At 44.4% G+C, this 22,149-nt stretch overlaps 1 protein-coding gene across 9 annotated transcripts in view; it reads left to right on the forward strand.

The window, feature by feature from the left end:
* The window catches only part of Dcun1d4 (defective in cullin neddylation 1 domain containing 4), a 67,797-nt gene extending 64,589 nt beyond the window's left edge, over window positions 1-3,208 (forward strand). For all 9 annotated transcript variants that reach the window (XM_034508341.2, XM_034508342.2, XM_034508343.2 and 6 more), the window contains one exon: window positions 29-3,208. In XM_034508341.2, coding sequence (XP_034364232.1) covers window positions 29-84 — 56 coding nt within the window. In that variant the 3' untranslated portion in view covers window positions 85-3,208. The remainder of the gene's footprint in view (window positions 1-28) is intronic.
* Window positions 3,209-22,149: the final 18,941 nt, after the last annotated feature.

Genomic DNA, 22,149 nt, shown 5'->3' on the forward strand with positions numbered 1-22,149 from the left:
TCACATGGTTTATTCTTTGTCTCTCCAGGGCCAGTTTTGTTGGACGAATTTGTGGAATGGTATAAAGACAAGCAGATGTCCTAGGACCTTATGCATAGCAGCGAGAGTCACTGTTACCACGGTTATGTCACCCATTAGCCATAAACTGCTGTTTGTATGGAAGCGCATGCTGCTTTTCTTGCACTGTCTGCCTCTCGCAGGGGTGTGTTGGTGTTTGCTATTGAATGGGCCGTTCTGCTTGATGTGTAGCGTTGTTCTCTTGGAGGCTGCTCTGCAGTTCGTTCTCACACTACAGATTGGTGAATTTGCCAACGTCCTCACTGTGATTATGTGTATATTGCTGTTTAAATTTTGTATATGTGTATAAAATGAAAAGCTTCACCTAGAGATTATTTCTGCAAAAATGTATGGTAAAAATAATTTTGTGGCATATTTTTAGTCCCCCCCCCCTTTTTTTTTCCAAATGAACCAGTTATACTTTATTTGGTCAGATGTAGCATTTCAGAAAACATAACTGTCCCCACAAGCAAGTATTGCCAGAATTAACCTCACTGCTTAAGAGGCCAACTTCTGGAAGAAGTCAAAGCCATGACTTACTGTGGCATAAGCCAAATATGACTTGGTTTCCTTGACAACTTTGGTATTTTAAAGTTATAAAAAGCTATAATTTATGTGAATGCACAGATACATGGCATGCTACAAAGCTTTCCTAACACAAGAAGTACAGGTTTATGGAGTTTTCCTTCCCTCCCCCCCTCCCTTAAATTGCCCCTTATTTTACATTGTAGCTGAAGTTTCCGTAAACCTTTTGCTGTTTCCGCTTTGTGTTTGGTCTGCTGCAGCTGCCCGTGCCACTGTAAGTCAAAAGTCCTTTGTCTCTTCCATGAGCCTCCTGGTTTGCTGGCGGCAGAACTGCAAAGCACTTTGAACTATGGCTTGAGATTTTAGTTACCCTTTTATGGTGTCTGTAACCCCTTCCCTGGGGTTTTGGAGTTTTCTATTTGTTTGTTTGTTTGTTTGTTTTGTTTTTTGTTTTAAACCACAAGTGAGACGTGTTTGTTTTCTGTCTTTGTTTCTTCCCTGCTGGGTGTCTCCTGGCAACATGTCCATTGCAGGCAGTGGACTGGAAACCACCAGCATTGAACTAACCCTGTTCACATTGGGATCTTTCTCGGAGGGGCCACTTGTCATTCCCTGAGTCACTCACGGGTACAGAAGGGCGATAGCCATTATGTGGAGGGAAACCAGAGCCAACACAGTGGTAGCTGTGAGTTTGTATCTTAAGTCTCATGTCTAAGATTTGTAGTTGGTTGTCTTGCCCCTCTTGCAGAAGTATACGGTTAACAGGTTTTCCCAACTATTCGGTGCTATGACTCACTCAGTCCCTGAAGTTTATGAAAACACATCTAAGATTTAACCCAGAAAAGAGCTAATGGCTTTTGCTGGGTCAGCGGTTTGGAGGGATAAGATCCTCTCCCGCCCAGGCAGGCGATGACTGAAAGATGTTGGGATTATCGGCCAAAAAAGAAAAAAAAAGTCTTATACATTAAATGTGAACCTTAAATGGCACTAAATGAGCGGAGCACACAGACATTGCTACCCCTGACCACTGTCTTACAGCTCCTTTTCAAAGTGTTGCTATTTTCATATTCTTTCTTTCCCTGATTGAACCACCAAAGACAGAAATGTTGTATGTATATATCGTGTGCGTGCATAGACAAAATCATGATGTGGTGGAATGCAAATCCTTGCCCTTTTCTACCAAATAATGAGGTTTGGTTTGCTATGAAATCAGAAGTTTAAAAAACCAACAACCCAATATTGCTTTAGCCCAGTTAATCATCCTCTGTCTGTAGTCTCAATTACGAATTAGTATCTGAGTACAAGGTAAACTCTTGGACAACCACAGCTGTTGAGACTACTTTGTGAAAGGCATTCCAGTGCAGACAGGTGTGTGACAGTGGGGACTGCTAAAGTCAGGCGCAGCTCTGGGGAGAAGGATTCCTTTTTCAGTGTTCCCAAGGTTAAAGAGTCATTCTCTCAGGGTGACTTGTTGAGGTAGATCAACTGTCGATTGACGGATCACAGGCGAGACTGTTTTAAATGCTGTGTGAGAGTCTAGAGAATGCTTAAACACTAAGCACAGTGAATGTGCAAATAAAGGGGTGTTACCGGGGTGAGGAATTCCATTTCATCTACAGTAAACATTTTGATAACAGAGACTCAAGTAAAAACCACCGTGATGTATAGGATGGAAGTCAGCATTCTGGAGGGGATGACCAATATTTACAACTCCAGATAATCTCTGAACTGCCTTGAGAAACAAACCACTGTGACTGTGGCTTGCCTTTGGATTTCTCAGTTTGTACAGAGCTATTTTTAAGGGGAGTCAGACCAAGTAATAAGACATCTTTTCTTGAAGAATTGCCAAGTTATACAAGTTGAATGATCACCAAGAGCACTTATGGCCATTGTTGGAAGAAGCCAGGGCAGGGTGCCTTCGGTTCTCTAGTACCCGAACTCCAGCCACCCCTGCTCCCTTCACTTGTGTTTCAGGGCGTGGCAACGCCCTCTTGTTGGGGAATGCAACTTGCAGACGTTTACACTGCACTAGGTAGAAGTTATCTGGTGGGATTTGCCAGATACCCATGGTAGCCTTAGGCGCGCCTCTTCTGAAGCATGAACTCGTGAGTTCAGTATTGATAACTGATTAGACAAATCTCTAGATTCTGGTTTAACAGATTTCTGTTGCCTCTAAGTCTCCATCCTAACCATACTTTTGAAGTTTATACAGAAAGCTTTAAGAGTTTAGTTTGTGCCCTTGGTTTTTATTTTTACAACTGCTAAAATACCTCTGTAAGCCTTATCCTTTATCCTTTCATAGTTGTATAAACTTGTATAGAATTCATTGACCAACTGAAATGTTGGGTATCTGTAAATGAGACCAAAATGTGGGTTGCTTTTTTTCATAAAATAATTTCTATTGGGCGTTGCTGTGAAATGAACAGCAGCCAGCCTGTAACTGTGAATGCCTTGTGTCGTCAGTATTTGCATTACATTCATAAAAGTGTGCAAGTCCTGTGACTCCCAGCTTAACTAAAATACTGTTATGCCACTTAACGAGCACAGCAAACTGGTTTAGATTTTAATGGAACTGATGTAAAATGATAGCCCATAAATAAACAGATATTTGTGTTTGGTTTCAGAACTGATTTGTGGGTTCTTTGTACTCTTGGTTTCTCTGCCCAAACTATTTTTAAAGTACTTTTATAAAAAATTTAAATGTTTTATCCTCTTCTTTTCTCTCAGCCTGTTCTATTAAAAAATTTTACAGGTTCAGGGGGAAAATGCAAGAGTAATAAAATGAACATGTATATTCCTGTTATATAGACATACCTTTTGGCATCCCCCCCCCCCCCCGTATGTGTGTGTGTTTGGGAGAGGGAGAGAGATGGACAGATAATACTTCATTTTCGGAATCCTTTCACCTTTCACAGTGAATTACATATGACACAGCACACTGACATTTTGGAATAAGATAGAATCTATACATGGTGATACTATGCAATGAGCACACTCAAGAATTTTAGTAATTGTAACATTACTTGATACACAGAACTAAAATTTCCCTAATTGTATCAATAGTAGGTATTTTATTTCCCAGCCAAGGATAAGAATTTTCTAAGAATGTTTCCATGTAGAGCATCTTAAAAGTCTTGGCAAGGACAATTTAGACACTCACAAACTGTGATGGCAGAATGGTTTGTACCATCTAGCCTGTTTGTTTTACTAAACATTGAATGCTAATGATAAGTGACTATGGGCCAAGAACTAGGCAGCAGTGACCATTTTTCTACCCCCAAGGGTACCATGCAGGAAGCTGTGCGTACATACCAGCCTGCTTTCCACTCTGTGTTCCATCCTAAAATGTGAGCTGAGGACAAGGCCTTTGACCCATCCTGGAAGACTAGAAAGTCTTTGTGGAAGGAAGTCATAGTTTTTAGTCTGGCAAAGCACTGTCAACATGTACCTTAATCCAGGAAGATATGGATGTAAAAATGAGAAAGGCCAGTGTCTTAGTTGGGGTTTCCATTGCTATGAAGAGACACCATGACCATGGCAACTTTGTATTATTATTACTGTATTATTAACTGGGGTTACCTTACAGGTTCAGAGGTTTGGTCCATTATCATCAAGGTAGGAACATGCAACATCCACATAGGCATGGTGCAGGAGAAGCTGAGAGTTCTACATCTTGTTCCAGAGGCAAACAGGAGAAGATTTGTCTTCCTGGCAGCTAGGAGGAGGGTCGCAAAGCCCACATCCACAGTGACACACTTTCTCCAACAAGGCCACACCTCCTCATAGTTCCTGGGCCAAGGATATTCAAACTGCCACATCAGGAAGTTTCTGGAGTCTCACAAGCTTTAGGGAGAGCAAAAATAGCAAGATGATTAAGAAGTACATACTCTGTTAGGCCAGTTCAGATAACTAATAGCCAACATGGGCAGCAATATCCATTGTTCCAACAGGGTTCATGTCAGGCCATCTTGGACTTTAGGTGCTAAGATTCTGAATCTCCAAGTGACTTAGACAAATAACTTTTTTTTTTTGCCTTAATGTCCTATGTCTGTGATATATAAATATAACTCCATCCTACATTTATATAGGAGTTGCAGGAATTACCTCTGTGGAAATGTTAAAGTAGACATTAATTTTGGTATGTTCCAGGATGTGAATACATTCCAGGTTTTTGTTTTGTTTTGTTTTGTTTTTTCGTAGCATGTGGTGTCCTGAGTGGGTTTATTCGATGATGGTGAACCATGACCCTGGAGTAGCCTTGGAAGAAGAAAGGGGACACTAGAACAAGAAAAAGAAGATTTTATACGTGGTCCCAGTACTGCTTCTGATCTTGTGTTTTCTAAAAATGTGCACATGTTTAACAATATATCTATTTTGTCATTAAAGACCCCATCCTGAAACTCTACCCCCACAGACACTAAATGTTTTTCAAACTTAAACAGAAAAAAAAAAGTGCATACTCTTCAAATTGGTGATTGGCATTTGGCCCAAAAGCTAAGGAGCAAGCCAAGAAAATTATTTTTCCAGATACCCAGGAGAGAAGATGGCAGGTGGACATATTGTATCTAAATACAGTATTTAATTACAAGTTAATGGGAAGGATTGGGGTGGTCCTACCTTCCTATAGGGCATGAGACTCGGTTATGTCCTGCAGCAGAGAAGTGTGAGTATGTTACCTAGTTGTAGAGTCTTGGACAGCACTTACCCACATGGAGAGTCTGATGCACTTTGGATATACATTTTCCAGCAGTGTAATTGGACCAAGATAAATGGGAAATAAGTCACCAAGGCCTAGTCAGACCACCTGAGGTACATTGCAGACACTCAGAGAAGTTACAAGATGGTGACTCTCAAAAGACCTTTTATACCCTTGGAAATAATGAGATAGGAAAGGGATCTGGGAGTGAGACATGGGAAATTGGGCTGAAGACAGAGTCTAGAGGTAGAGTAGTACTTGCCTAACATGCCTGACACGCACAAGGCCTTGGTTACAGCACCACACATGAGATCCTATGGGTCAGGATCCCTTTAGTAAACCTCTGTCTGCAAAATTATTTACAGTATGATTCATAACTAAAATTACAGTTATGAAATAGCAACAAAAATAATTTTATGGCTGGGGGTCACCACAACATGAGGAACTGTATTAAAAGGCTGAAGCCTTGGGAAGGTTGAGAAATGGCTCTAGAGTTTCCAAGGCTAAGCATGGTGGTGTGTATGCCTCTCAACACCAGAGGGGCTGAGGCAGGAGTCCCATGAGTTCTAGGCCAGTCTGGGCTACAGTTTGAGACCCTGACCAAGAAAGTTAAAAAACAAAAACAAACAACAGGGCTAGAGAGGTGGCTAGTGTTTGAGAGATCTGTCTGTGCCTAACAAAGGCAAGGTGCACTTTCACAGAGATGTTATAGTGAGAGAGAGTGTGTGTGTGTGTGTGTGTGTGTGTGTGTGTGTGTTTGCGCTTGCACACACATTCGCGCCTTTATACTGAACTCCTCTTGTATCTCCAAATCCTTATGTGAAGAGTAACTTCTACGTAGACGATCCCAGAAAAGTGTTTCTGGTTCCACTAGAGGTCACTTGTCTTTGTAGTTCTCTCAGCTGCTAAGCCCACAAATGACTCCTGTGGAGATTATACCTGCGGCTTCCTGGCCCCATCCTAATCTTGGCAGAGGCAAAGGACCACCCAATATGGGCACACATACTACTATTGGGAGAAGAGTTTAATTTTTCTCTGGTTTGAACCCATTTCTGGCATTTCATCTCCAGTCGAACAGAAAAGAAGTACATTTTCGGAAGTCACAGTGAGAATTGGAAACTGAAAAACAAAAGCAAAATAATTCTAAAGAGTGTGTAAAAGTGAAGTCCCATCTCCCAAAGAAATGTGTTCACACTTAAAGACATCCCTTTGAAGGCACTCCGTGGTGAGTCTGGGCTGGAAGTCAGCTCAACAGGCCCTGGGTGTTTGTCCCTTAATAACGTTGTGACAGTGACATTTTGGGATTGTCCTAGTTTGAAGTTCTAAAATTACAAACTTGTGTTTTCCAGAAATGAGAACAAATAAGAGGAGAAAGCTGTAGTTATCCCCATTACCAGTGAACTGCATCCCGGAAGAATGGGCCTGGCTTCCCAGGCCACACTGCGGGTCTTCTTTCTCTCAGCTTAGTGATTCATTTGTGTTCCTTGGCCTGTGGTGGTTCTTTTGTGTTGCATCCTGAGACAGAGCATAGGGTAAGGCTGTAATCCTTTGACAATCTGAAAACATGACGTCACACCTCTTGGCAGCCGTTCTCGTGTCTCAGTGTGCAAGAATCCTTTCACCTCAACACTGCTTTTCAGATTTCTCAGTGTAGCTATCAAACTTCAATTGTGTATTAGTCAGACTTTCCATGTGAAATTGGTAAGAGGGTGTAGAAGGGACCAAAAAGTAGAAAGTCAACAGATTGAGAAATGAGAGGACCGAGAATAGTTCATGGACAAACAAACAAACACAAAACAAACAAACAAACAAACCAAATCTATTTGGGCTTATAGTTCCAGAGGAATAAGAGTCTTATCATGGCAGGGAGTCATGGCAACAAGCCACTCATGGTGACCAAGGCAAGAAGCTGAAAGGCCATACCCTTAATTACAAAAATGAAGTGGAGAACTGGAAGTATAATGATATGTAATCTCAAAGCTCACCCCCAAGTGATGTACTTCCTCAAACAACATCACACCATCAACTGGGAATCAAGTGTTCAAATATCTGACACTATAGGGGACATTTCTTATTCAAACCACCACAGTGGGCATGAGCCCCAGGCCCACGGTAGACCAGAAAGACACTGACTCAGACACTGACTCGGCTCAGCTGAGACATCCTGCTGTGTAGGTAGAGGCTAGAAGGAGAAAGCAGAGGGTCTCCTCAGAGGGCATATGTGCTCTCGTGGATCTAACTTTGCTAGTTAAGCAGTGTGGAGCCTGGCTGTCTACATGCTGTGAGTTCACAGGTGAGTCTGGTCGATGGCTTACTGACAAGGCAGTTACAGAGGAGAATGCATTCAGCCAGACAAGACTCTTCACACTGGTCTCATCGATACCCTGGAACATTTTAGGAAGCATATAGAGAAAATGAGGTGAAGAAGGTGATATATTTAGTTTTTGGGTTTCATCATGGTTCCTGAATTACCCCTCCCCAGCATAGGCTAGAACACATGCAAGCTTTGATGTCTCTTAACTCAGTAAAGTCATGAAAGCTCTTCCCCACCTGCCTCTCAGTCCTGGAATAGCTGTAAGTTATTTCACTTAGCTGTCTTGGTCTGATAGTCATAGACCCATTCCTTCTAGAGGGGTGCTGCCCCATAACCTGGAGAGAGGGAATGCCTTCCTGAGACCAAGAAGAATCTGGGCAGGCCTTGCTGTGTTTCAACCCAGGCAACTAGTGCTAGGGCATTCATTTCATCTCCTGCCACATTCCAACACACTTCCCCATGCCTCATTTATACCCAGCCAAATCCAAAGCGCAGGAGCTTCTGGGCATACAGCAGATACTGGGGTGTGATGGTCCCAGAGAGGGCCTAGCAGCACCATACCCCTGTCATTTCATTTGTGTCCCAAGTAGTATCTTTTATAATCTGGTATAGGGGTGTATCCCCCAAGTTCTGTGAACTCACACAAATTAACTGCAGGAGCAGGTGTGAAAATCTATTTAATAGCCAGCCAATGAAAAGCTCCAGTAAAACTCCCAGAGCTCATGACTAACATTTGGAAGTTAAGGACTCAGTCCTGGGAACTGAGCCTCAGACATGGGATTCGATGCTATCTCTAGGAAACAGTGTCAGAATTGAGTTATAGGACATCTAGGTGCCACTTGCTCTTACAGTCATCTGTGTTGTAGGGAGATGCTCAGAAAAAAAAAAAGTTATCTTTTTTCCAACACAGAATCTAGTTGTTTTGTTTTGTTTTGTTTTGTTTAAGTTAAGTCCTTTATCTGAATAATTGGGAAGCTGATACTTCTCTCCATTCCTGTTTGGTGAGAAGGCTCAAGATACCACAGACATCTGTCAGGAACTACAAAAGTGATCTCTGTGGGCTGCTTGGTTCATTTAAAGGTCACACATGCCCTTTATAGGAGTCCCCTCTTTGTTCTTTCAGGCCTAGGTACCCCGATCCACCCTTCCTTTCCTACCTGATTTTTCCAGAATTTCATATAAATGGAATTCTATAGTAACTACACTCCTTGTAGTTAAGTATATGTATAAGTATATACCATGACTTAAATACTAGTTATAGAAGTAAATACTTAAATATATAATATAAACTTCATAATTGTTCTAAGGGACTGAGAAGGAAGTAGGGGAAGGGAATGTGGTGGTGAGGAGGGAGGGGAGGGGAGGGAGGGAGGGAGGGAGGGAGGGAGAGATTTAGTGGCTGCCACAAAATTTAAATATTGGAATTCCAACTCCCCAGTATGAGGGACATTAGGAGGTCTCTGGTCATGAAAGGATTAGTATCTTTATCTAAGAAAGGAAAAAAAAAAAAGAGTCCAAGGAGTATTGTTTGCCATTGGAGAAATCAAGGGAAGTTGGCAGTGTGCAGTCTGGAGAAGGGTGCTCCGTAGACTCTGGCTGTGCCAACACTCTGGCCTTGGACTTGCTGCCTACAGAGCTCTGAGAAGTGCACTTCTGTTGCTTAGAAGGCTCCTGTACTTTGTTATGGATGCCATAATTGATAACTGTCACATAGACTCACAATGTAGCAGTAGAAGGAAGTACTGGGACAGTTACAGCCCTTGTGTCTGTAACTGGCCATGTGGAAGCCTGGCACTTATAACTTTTACCCATGCTGCCTTCCCTTTGCCCTGAACAAGCATGCCAGCTGGCCATGGTTATTTACCAGGACGAGGGACCAGCCAGAGTCTTTCCCAGATTGGGCCATCATAGTTTCCTTTGTTCTTCATTCTTTTTAAAATTATTCTATTTTTACCTTGTTTCTAAGATTGGGTCACATGTAGGCTACATTGGCCTCAAACTCACTACATGGCAGAAGATGACTTTGAACTTGCGATCCTTCTGCCTGCAAGTGCTGGGATTATAAGTCATGGCCAATTGTCATGGCCAATTTATGTTGTGCTGGGGATTGAACTCAGGGCTTTCTTTGAGCATGCTAGACCAGTGCTCTTCCAGGTGAGCCTCAGCCTCCGATCCTTTCTCAGGAGACATAATGCCTACAGGATCTCCTGTCTTCCAGGCAAACGTCCCTTATCTGTAATGTTTGTCTTTGTGTGCTTACAGAATGCCTCCCTCACCAACAACAGCATGTGCACAGCATTGCTTGCCATCAATAAAGTCACCTCACAGAAAAATAAATAAATGCAGCCATGAACTATGCCCACTGGATTGGCTGAATGTGTTCCCACCATTGAGAAATGAGCATAGTTTCTCTTTGACTGGGTTGGTGTCCCTAAACCACCTGTATCCCTTATGTCAGTTTCCAGGTATGACAGTTCCCAAATGGCCAGGAACAGTCTTAAATTCCAGCTCAATGCAGCTATTGCTCTACCTTCTGCTGGAAACATTTTCCTTTTGGCACCAAGATGTCTTGGCTGGCAGAGCAAAAGCTGTGGACTGAGGAAACAAATTTTGTGAGTCACAACAGGTGATAACGAACGGTGCCACACTCCCCTTCCCACCCCTCAACTGCTAGACCCATGAATCCTAGCTTCCAGAAAACAGCACAACAGATTCAGGCCATGTACAGCTTTGTGGGCAACCTTGCCCCAGCTCTTCAAAGCACTGCTATCTCGTGAGTTTTCAAAGGGCCACTCCACAGATAATATTACGCCAGCTACTTTCAGTTGGTGGGAATCAGCAAATCCCATGAGCATGGCCCGTGGCTGCACTTGGGTTGCCGTGGAGTGAGTTTCTTGATTGTAAGCAGGGCTGTGTTGTATGCCGCTCCTGGAGAGTGGGGCTTTCTGTAAGTTCACAAGTGGGAGTTTGGCTGAATATGCTACATGTAAGAAAGGCAAATTCATATCTAGAGTTAGGTATCTAATCTGATAGAGCAAAACGTTGTCCTATCCATGATGGAAGCTGCCCAGTGCGATCCAGCTGCTGTGAGATAACTCACTAATCATCCCAGACGAATGGTTCTCACTGTGCTTCAGTGTTAAGCCTTTGCTGCTGGCACACTGACCACCCAGCACTGACCTTAACCAGACCAACCTTGGTTGCTAAGCCTATGTGTAGTTGCCACTTCTGCTACTACAGTCATTTGTTCACGAACCGGTTGGACAATGACAGGAATGTTTGGCAATAAAGGCTGGCTGGTATCCACAGGGAAGGTCAACCATCACCCCCTTAGTCAAATCTTCCTCTGTTGAGAACACCTTTGGTGGGCATTCATACAGGATGTACAGGGGTTGAGTTCGCTCATCCTTTTCTTTGTCTCCAATTTTACAGTCTTCTTTGTCCCAAGTCTCTGATCATCCAGCCAAGATATTAGTCATAGTTTATGTCACAGTATGTCTGATGTCTGGCAATCCTTTGTTTTGGAGAGCTGCAAGGATGTCCCTTTACCACTGTTCTTCAGAGATGTGTGAGGAAGGGCCATGGGGCTGCAGCTGCCTTCTTTAAGATGGTCCCTACATGTCACAAAGAGCCATTTATAATGAACACCAAAATCTCTATTCCATTGTCAGTAGGTAGCAAGGGAATTACTCCCTTGCACCCCAACCAGGTCCCAGGGACAGCTTGGAGAGAGAAAGCAGCAGAGCAGGATAGAGACCCAGGGACATATGAACCATTCTCTATATGATTTACATATGCCTTCTAGGCCGGCTCAGGCCTGGTCTTCTCCCCTGTTGTCTGAGGAATGTTGATTAGTCTCTCTCTTCCCTGGGCCTTTCCTGAGCTGACCCCTTCAATGGCTTTTTAGAGCAAGGAGAAAAAATTGGCAATGATTCAGTCCACTTTTGAGTAATAAAACCAAGCACAGAGCCCTAGAGCCAAGGTCACTGGGCCGTTGGTCAAGGCCGTGACTAGAACGCAATCCAAGGTTCCTTCTAGTGAGTCACATGGAACTTCATGGATATTAAATCAAGCACCGAATAACCGGGTGTCCATGGCCCCAGTCAAGATTAGGATTCTGCTGGGCGACCAAGACTGAGGACAGAAGGTTACCCAGAAGCTTATGGGAGGATCTGGAAGTCATGCCAACACAATCCTAGTCCTTGGCTTTGGAAGGCTTACAGAAAGTTAATTCATTATCCCCCTGACCTCAAGAGATGTCACAGAGATGGTTTCTGTGCAGTGCCCTCCATGGTAGAGGGAAAATTCTATGAATTACATGCAGTTCTCCCCAGCGTCCTGTAAGAACTCTGTCAGGCACTAGCAAGTTCCCCCTCGGAAGCCTCTAATCTGGAGGAGCCGTCTCCTCTGAAGAGTTCAGACTGGTCTGTTGGCAGCAGGATGTGAAGTGATTGTTGATCTTGATCTCTGATGCTTCAGACTTCCTGGGTGAAAAAAAAAAAATGAAAAATACTTGTTTTATCCAGTGGCTCCCGTAACAAACAACCAAGCCTTCTCCTCCTCCTCTTCTCCTTTGGCATAGCTGCTACCCTGAGGGGAATGTTTACACTCAATAAACATCATAATGGGTCCTGCTGTGCTCCAGACACTCTCCCCCCACCCCCTCCATTTCCCCTCACCTTCCTATTGCCAGCGATAATTTTCTTAAACCCAACTGTATTGCAGTTGCATTTGAAATCATGTGTCTCTGCTGAATGAATCAAGAGAGGAAATACTCACCAGAGGAAGGGAATAGCAAGTCAGCGTTGCTAGACGGCCTTGCCCCTTGCCGTGGCAGGAGACTGGATTCTACTGTTGACCCATCCACTAATTCTTGCTGTTCTGGCAATGTGATGCCTCTATTTAACTGCCAGCAAAGGTGAGCGGCTGTACCTGGGCACAGCTATGTATTATCTGTGGAGAGGTTTGAACTGTAAAGCCCAGGGCTTCGCCATTGAAGGTATCCTGCCTGTCAGTCAATCTTTGTAGCAGGTTCTTTGCATTCTTTTCTGTTATGTTCCATTCTTTTCTTTTCCTCCCCCCCCCCCCCCGTTTTCCTTCCTCTCTTTCCTCTTTTTGTGTGCTGGGGCTTTGAGCGTGCTTGGCAAGTGTTCTAGCACTGAGTTCCACCCACAGCTGGCTTTCAAGGTGGTCCTCTCCCCCCATCACTGTACTTACCTCCGTCTGGAAGAAGGGGAGACTGGTCAAACAGAGGCCAGGTCAAACCCTATGGTTCCAGGACTTTGCTGAGCTGAATGTGATCGAAGGTTAACTTTTTCCTGAAGCAACCAGATGATTTATTGGCTTGCTGGCTTCCAAAATATGCTTTAAAATTCTGTATAAGCTCTACTGGAGTGGTGGGAGGAAACGGTGGCTGTCCTTAGTTTAAAAGTTTGTAAGGTTAATTATTTCTGCCAGGCTGTGTGAGTGCCCTTGAGGGTAGGGGAAAGGTGTTTTTCCACTTTCTCAGTCGGGCTCCTCCTCCCTGCCCATAGCCTTTCTGTAAGGTAACTCTCTCCCAGCTCTCCAGCCAGGCTAGCTGCTGACTCCGTCTCTTCCCCTCCATCTCCAAACTCATCCAGGCCAGTTTGCTTCCTCTCAGCAACCAGCTAGAACAGACTGGGCTCTTGGTCCACAGCTGCAGGCTGGGACACTTTCAGAAATACCTCAGTTAAGAAGCTCAAAGATAGGGCTGGCATTGAACTGGTGTTCAGGATTATGACTCCAGTGGTCCTGGCAATGTGAAACACTTTGGCATCCACATGCAGCCTCCCCTCCCCTGGAAAGGCTCTCATCCACAGTGATGCTCATCAGCCTGGTACAGCAGCTGTGCTAGTAGGTGACAAATGCCAATTTTACGGAGTTGAGTCTAGCTTTTAGAGAAGTAAGAGTTTCACCTGTCATCTACCTATTAAATCATGTGTTCCCATGTTGAGAGTCCTTCCTTGGAGCCAAGGATAGTTAGAGACAAACATGTTTCCCTTGCCTGGGACGCACACCAAGGCTCCTCAGACAGAGCTGACTCAATGATACTTGTGCTCCTTTCTGGTTGAGTTCAGGCTGCTTTGCTCTGTCCCTTTGCAAGTCTGTGCCATGAGCAGGAAACTCACTGGTCAGAAGGTCCCCAACGGGCCCTGAAGTCGCGCCTGTTGTCAAGATGGTTTTGTCAGCCTGCTGAGATGTGAGTGACATACTCATGTAAGGTTTTACTTTTTAAACAGAGGTTGGTGGTTTTATTTATTGTATTTGTTTTTACTTGTGAACTACACACAACATAACACTTTCTATCCTTACCAGTAGGAGTGGCTGGTAGTGTTGCTGTATTCACATTGTCAGGCTGTCTTAGTTAGGGTTTCATTGCTGTGAAGTGACACCATGACCAAGGAAACTCTTATAAAGGAAGACACTTAATTAGGGCTGGCTTACAGGTTCAGAGGTTTAGTCCATTATCATCATGATGGGAAGCATGGCAGCGTGCTGGCAGACATGGTGCCGGAGAAGGAGCTGAGAGTTCTATATCTTGATCCTTAGGCAGCAGAAAGGAACCACATGACACTGGGCACAGCTAGAGCATAGAAGACCTCAAAGTCCATCCCCACAATGACACATTTCCTCAAACAATGCCACACCTATTCCAACAAGGCCACACCTTCTAATAGTGGCATACCCCATGAGCCAAGCATTCAAACACATGAGTCTATGGGGGCCATTCCTATTCAAACCACCACATGGGCAGTGGTTTTCTAGAACCTACTCACATTAGAAGCTGAATCTCTTAATCCACTAAATAATTCTGAGTACTTTCCTTACCCAGACTCTGCCAATTGATATTTTCCCTCTTCATGAAATCGATAATTGATTATTCTGGTCGCTCTGTGTAAGTGGAATCACATAGCATTTGTCTCCGTGTTACCACCTTAGCTCACTTAGGCAATAGCCTCTGAGTTCATTTACATAGCAGGACTCAGAATCAATCTCTCTCTCTCTCTCTCTCTCTCTCTCTCTCTCTCTCTCTCTCTCTCTCTCTCTCTCTCTCCCTCCCCTCCCTCCCTTCCTCCCTCCCAGTGTAGCCTAGGCTAACCACCACAATACTTAACTTCAGTTTCCCAGAGTCCTGAAATTACAGGTGTGAGCCAACCACCACACAAGACTGTGATAAAACACTCTGATCAAAAGCAACTTAGGGGAAGAAAGGGCTTGTTTCAGTTTACAGATTATAGTCCATTACTGAGATAAGTCAGGGCAAGAAATCAAATAGGTACCTTAAACAGAAACCACGGGGGATACTGCTTGTCGCCTGGCTTGCAGACTCACACTTGGCTTCCTTTCTGATACAGCCCAGGACTACATGCCCACAGGGAATGGAGCTGCCCATAGTCGACTGGGTTCTTCTACATCAATCAATAGTGAAGATACCGATCTGATCCAGAAAATTTCTTGATTGAGGCTCCTTTTCCAAGTGACTGGAGTTGGGAAGTTAAATTTTGTTAAGTTGTCAGTTAAAGCTAACCAGGACACCTAATGTCCCATTGTTTACACATACTACCCTTTGCTTACCGGTCCTATCAGACACACAACAGGATTGCTTCCACTTTGAACACTTGTGGGGAGCCTTATAATGATTATGCATACATCTGTCTGAGTCTCCATTTTCAGTTGTGTGGGATATATACCCAGAAGTGGAATGGCTGGATCATATGATAATTACATTTTTCTATGTGTTGGGGATCCTGCACACTTTTCCACAGTGGCAGTGCCATTGAATATCCTCACTGATTATGCACACAAGCCTTCCAGTATCCCCACATCTTCTCAAACACTTCCTATATTTTACAGTTTTCTTAACAGTAGCTGTCACGGTAGATATGACTCTAAAGGGTGTGTTTTGAAAAGATGTATTTCTCCCATTGTCCTAATAAGCCTCTTTTCCAGTCATCTGCTGTTTGACAAGTGCTGTCCTACTGTGGGCCTCAAGTATTCAAGCTCTGTATTTTGTGCACAATTCTTAGCACCAGAATAAAAGATGATCTCATAGGACAGAATCTATAAGGGGTAATATCACAGCATGACTCAGACCTGCCAGCCCAGGTCAAATGGATGAGATTTATATTCGTGACTTTTTTGTACTAATGAAAATGTGAGCAGATGATTGAAACATCGTTGTACATTGAAACATTGTTGCCTTGAAGGCTCTGAGCAAAAATCAATGGATTTGGGACACTTTTCCCTGAATGGTTCCCCAGGCAGTGTAACACTGCATAATCAGAATGGGTGTGAAGTCTGAAAGGAGCTAGAAGTGATTCCGAGCCACAGCTGGTGAAGAAGGTGAGTACCATGCAGGGAAATGCCAGCTCCATCAGAAAACGAGACACATCTACAAAACAGTCTTCGTGATTTGTAAACCCTTTGAATGAGGTTCAAACATAAGACATCTGAGGATATTTTAGGCAATGGAAGTTGTATCTGGCAAAACTTTCCAGGTATCCCCCCACCTGGCTACTCTAAAGGAAGCTGTGAATTTAAACTCTGCTGTGAATTTTTGGATAGACACACACACACACACACACACACACACACACACCACTCAAAGAAGCATTGCTTTCCAAGGATACCTTATAAGCAATTCTCTGGGAATGCCAAGCACAAGCTGGAAACCCAGAGACTATATTTGGCCCTCACTTTGACTTTCCTGGTAATGGGGTATTTTTTTTTTTTAATTAGTGTTTTGAAAACTGCCAAGGTATGCGTGCAATGACTCAGGTTTATTGTGTTATTTCAGTCATTGCTGTACTTCCGAAGTGTCTCTGCTGGCTGGTTTTATGTCATCCTGACATAAGTGAGAGTCATCTGAGAGGAGGGAACCTCAACTCAGAAAAGGCGTCCATAAAATCAGACTGTAGGTAAGCCTGTAGGGCATTTTCTTAATTAGTGATTCAAGTAGAGGGCCCAGCCCACTGTGGGTGGGGCCACCCTTGGGCTGATGGTCCTGGATTCTATGAGAAAGCAGACTGAGCAAGCCATGAGGAGCAAGCTAGTAAGTAGTACCCCTCCATGTCCTCTCTGCCAGATTATGGTTCTAGTTCCTGACAATGATACGTGTGGTGGTTTGAATACGCTTGTCCCATAGGTAGTGCTACTGTTAGGAAGTGTGACCTTGTTGAAGGAAGTGTGTCACTGTGTGTGTGGGGGGGCGTGTCTTTGGAGGTCTCCTCCTACATTCATGCTCTCCCTATTGCAAAACGGAACTTCCTCCTAGCAGCCTTAGGGTGTCAATCTTCTCCTGGCTGCCTTCCAATCAAGATGCAGAACTCTCAGCTCCTTCTGCAGCACTGTGTCTGCCTGGATGTGCCTGGATGCCGCCATGCTTTCTGCCATGATGATAATGGCCTGAACCTCTGAAACTATAAGCTGGCCTCAATTAAATGTTGTCCTTTATAAGAGTTGCCTTGGTCATGGTGTCTCTCTTCACAGCAATGGAAACCCTAACAAGATAGTATGGAAGCATAAGCCAAGTGAACCCTTTCCTCCCCAAATTGCTTTTGGTCATTGTGTTTCGTCATAGCATTGGTAATCCTAACTAAGACACACACACACACACACACACACACACACACACACACACACACACGTGCACACCTCTGGGTAGTATGTTCTGATGGTTCTGAGTGTGTCCCAGTGCCAGACTGCCTGAGTCTGAATCCCAGCTCTGTTACTTCCTATGTGTGGGATCATGGTCAAGTTCCTTAACTCCTGGGTGGAATATTATAACTCAGTCTTTTCTTCATCTTAAAATAGTGTCAGTAGCAGAACTTCCCTTGTAGGGATACTGTGAACTGCAAATGAGATCACCGACTCGCTAATACAAGATAACTATAAGCCGGTGTGGGAGCATCGCCTTCCCGTCTGCCAGAGCCAGACTGTCACCATCCCTATGTATACAAGGCAAACCCTCCTCCCCCCCAGACCCTACTAGCTCCTATCTGTCCAGCTTCACCAACATATTATTACTTGATTGGTCCCTATAGGCATTTGACTTATAATCATGGATCTCTGATCAGTCATGGGAAGTAAAGAGCTAGCCCCAGTCACCAAGTGGCAAATTAGCATGCCTAGTTTCTGTCCGTCCAGGACTATTCTGGGACACCCAGTCTCTGGAACCTTGGCCTACAGTGAAGGATTTCTTCATTACTTCAGTGGGTTACAACAGAGTCACAGAATCACACCCAAGGCACTCAGACCTGTAGACCAGAGGCCATCTCTTTTATTTCATGTCTCTTTCCTTCCCGGCCCCTATCTCGTGGGGTAGCATGGGTGGCTTAGGCCGGACAATGCTCTTTCCATCTAAATTGTCTGCTTTTTATTAAAACATTAATCTATTAAAATTAATTGACTTTCTATCAGCAGTGCTGGGACAGCCTCACCAGGATGACATTTCTCTGACCTTCACTCACCCTCCTTGTCCCTCTCAGGTCTGAGCGGCATGGAGAAGGACCTTCAGATCTGGTTTGACAGGAAGTGTGCTGGACCGTCCAATGGCTGCTCATCCCATTGTCCCTCTCTGGTTGTAATCAGAAGTCACTGGCCTTGGCTTTATCAAGGCCTAAAGCTTTCCCTGACTAACATGATGCCATTTGTTGCAGGCCTGAGTCTGAGCTGCCCTATCATGGAGCAACAAATGGCTGCTCTGGAAAACTCTTTGCCTGCCCTCCAACTTCCCCATCACTGACACTAGTGAGTCTCCCCAGCTGTCCCAGGCTGCTGTGTGTGTGCGCGACTTCTGAGGAAGTCATAGCACATCCTCCTGAGTTCTTGCAGAGGCCCCAGTGCTTTTCTGATCTCCACCTCACTTTTTTGCCCTTTCTTCTTCTTGCTATTTCACACAATCCTCCAAGACCACTCACTGGAAGGAGAAGCTTCTCCATCTCTCCTTCCCATCTCTTCATATCCTCCTTCTTCAACAAGTCTGTGGTCTGGGCATAATCTTCCGGTCATTGGAAGAATCTCTGAATCTTAATCCTTGGTGACCTTGTGGAAGAGGATGACTGCCATGCAATTTCCTGCAGTTCTTCATGACCATCTGACTATGACCATCACGTGGGACACTTATCTCTGTTCCAGGCTACTTTCTAGGTACGAACCTGAGGGGTGAAGTGACACTACCCTAGGCAGAGGTCAGGTCGGTTTAAAAGAAGCAGATTCCCTCCTCTCTGGGTTCCCTGGGCCAGAGAAAAGTGCTATTTCTTCTTGATCCATTCATATTCAAATGTATTTGTTCAATTAATAAATATGTACTGAGTAATAACTATTTGTCAGTCACTCACTATCCCAGGCCTGAGAATGCTGGCTTACTTATGTCTGCCATAGGACGTGAGGTTTTTGTCCTTATTGGGAAGACGACCATGGAAAGTATAATCTTGTGCATCATTTTAGGAAATGCAAAGGCAGTAAGTACCAAAGCTGATGGAGAATGTTTGGGGATTTACTGTCCCAGATAAGGTAGGATAGGAAGGCCCGTGTGCAGAGGTGAGAGGTGACCTGCGAGATCTTCATTACAATAAAACAAACATATAACCCCAGGGGTTCAGATCACAAGGCGCTTGCCCCACAAACGTTTAGACCCAAGTTCAATCCTAGGATCCACATCCAGATGTAGTACGTGAACTTGTAAGCACAGCACAGCAGAGGCAGAGTCAGGAAAATCACTAGGGCTCCCTGGCCAACCTCACCGAACTGGAGAGCCCCAGATCCCAGGAAGAGACTCTGCCTCGAAAGACAAAGTGGCCAGAACCTGAGGAATGACATGTGAGGACAACCTCAGGCCTCCACGTGCACACATGTACAAGCCCCCGTGTGAACATCCCCCCACCTCCCACGAACACATACACCAAGGAAACCACAGTAGGCAGCACAGATGATATGTTGCATGTTGAGAAGACAGTGAAGGAAATGCCATGCGCCGGGAGCAGAGAAAAGCCAATGCTCCCTAAGCAGTGTACCGGGGAGAATGGCAAATGATGAGGCCAGGGTAGAGATGGCCAGGGCAGCTAGCAAAGAGCACTCTGGACCAAGAGAGAAGCTGAGTTAGGTTTTCTACAGGGCAGCAGCTTGCTCTGGCTGCCCAGTGGGAATGTCTCTGCTGTTTTCATAGAGAACAAGCCCATCTGTGCATTTGCCTCAGGGTCAGGATTCACAGTGCTCTTAGAGGAATTATGTTATGTCTTGCCTAATGATAATCCTACTCATGTACAAATGAACTCACATTTTCATTTCTTCCACTATGTCGAATTTTGCCCACATACCGAATTTTGTAATATTCCGTACTCAAAAGACAGAATCTCCGCATGCTTTCATCTGTAGATTTACATTGTCTTAAGTTGTTGGGTCTTCATAACTAAATGTAAATAGAATTTTGTTCATGAACTTGCAAATTGATTTTCTCTTTAGTGACGCATGTGGGGCTGTAGCCCATTTTCTTCTGCATGCAATTTTACTGCTATTATTTAGATGTTTAGTCTAAGTAACATAGTGACATTCCTTCTGCACGAATCTATGAATTATATTAAGATATGGGTGGCAGCCTAGAGCATGGGCTTTCTCCTCCCTTGCCTTTCGTTCATGCCCCCCTTCACTCATCCTAAACCTGAAACTGATCTCCCACAACTGCGCATGCCTGGATTTCTGGGGAGTCTCTCCCACCAATACTAAGATTCCAGGTTCTCGGAAGGTTGTCTAGTCTTTACATCCCACCTCCTTCATATCCCACCTGCATCCTGGGTTTGTGGGAGCATCGTGGACATGGGGCACTGTGCACCTTAGTGGTGTTTAGCCTGACTGAATGATAAATGCCTGAGTGTTTCCTTACATGTGCACACAGTTTAGCCAGCCAGAGAAATGCTTATGGTAGTGTAGGGTTTTTCTTTCCTTTTCCCTTTGAGATGGGCTCACGTACAGCCAAGGGTGACCTTGAACTTCAGATCCTCTATCTCCTGAGTGCTGGGATTGCAAGCATGCTACATGCTCTATGAGTAAGTGTTGGGGTTCCAGGCATGGACCACCACTTCCAGTTAATGTGATGGCTGAGAATTAAACCAGGGCTTTCTGCACGCTGGCGTGCACTCTACCTGAGCTACATCCCAGCCAGGCAGTGTAGTTTTACATGTGTTGCATAGTGATGGAATGGAGGAAGGTAACTTCCAGCTTTTTGAGTCAGCCACAATCAAAGCTGATGCATCTTGATGCCATTAGGTCCACAGGGAGCTGATGGATGGCTGGGCTCTGATGCCTTGAGCTAGAACAGAACAGAATAGATCAGAAGGCTCTCAGGAAAGCTCTCGGCAAACTGTGTGGGTTTTACATAATCCCCTCCCCCTCTTTCTGAATAACTGTGTTATTCAGAACAATCATCTTTACAAGTATTTTGTTTTGCCACATTTTTGAGTTTTTCCTTGGCAATTGAGAGAAAGACTTGGTATTCTGAGATCTCCACCCAGGTTTGGGTGTGAATGAATACTGTGTATTTTTTTTGTAGACAGGCATGCCCGATGCCACACGCACATCGACAGCTGCATCTTTGCTGCATCTAGGGATGCTCCTGGCACTTGCTTTCCTCCACCTCCTGCAACTGTGGAAATGATCCTCACATTGCGTGGAAGGGTTTTATTTTTTTTTCCAGTTTGCTTGAATATTAAAATAGGGTTGCCAGATAAAATACAGACCACAAAGCTGTTTGAATTTCAAATAAGCAACACATGATATAATGTGCACGGGACATGCTTAAATATTAAGAAGGCATTGCTTATCTGAAATGCAAACATTAACTGGGAAGCCTGTCTCTTTATTTATTTCCTGAATCTGGCAGCATGAATTAAAGAAAAGAGAGAGAGAGAGAGAGAGAGAGAGAGAGAGAGAGAGAGAGAAGAGGAAGAAGAAGAGAGAGAGAAGAAGAAGAGAGAAGAAGGAAGAAGAGAGAGAGAAGAGAGAAGAAGAGGAGAAGAGAAGAGAAGAGAAGAGAAGAGAAGAGAAGAGAAGAGAAGAGAAGAGAAGAGAAGAGAAGAGAAGAGAAGAGAAGAGGAGAAATCATAGCTGCAGCCAGAATTGTTGGCTAAATGTCTCCCTCAGGAAACGGGAAAGAATTGATGGAACATTTTTCTGTCTCAGGATCTTCCGATCTGTACAGACTTTGCTTGGAAAGGGAGCAAGGCGGGCTGGGCCAGCAGAGATATGGATAAAGAGGCAGACAGACTGGTGTTAGAGAGAAAAAGGCCTTTGCTAGCTGCCTTGCAACTGCTGAAGACACAATTTCAGAACAAACACACTTGAGCTGCTAAAAATAAAAGGGAAGGGGGGAGGCAGTTGATGCTCCTTTCATGGTTGTGGTTGCTGCCTGGGAGAGTTTGTGTCCAGGAAAGCCTAGGGGGAAAACCAGTGGGGGCTCATTGCAGGAAGCAGGAGGGAGTGAGCCACAGGGCTCCCTGGATCTTTAGGGGAGTGATGGAGAGAGAAAAGGAATTGTGGCAGA

The sequence above is a fragment of the Arvicanthis niloticus genome, chromosome 7, assembly GCF_011762505.2.
Source record: "Arvicanthis niloticus isolate mArvNil1 chromosome 7, mArvNil1.pat.X, whole genome shotgun sequence".
In the NCBI taxonomy this organism is placed as follows: domain Eukaryota; kingdom Metazoa; phylum Chordata; class Mammalia; order Rodentia; family Muridae; genus Arvicanthis; species Arvicanthis niloticus.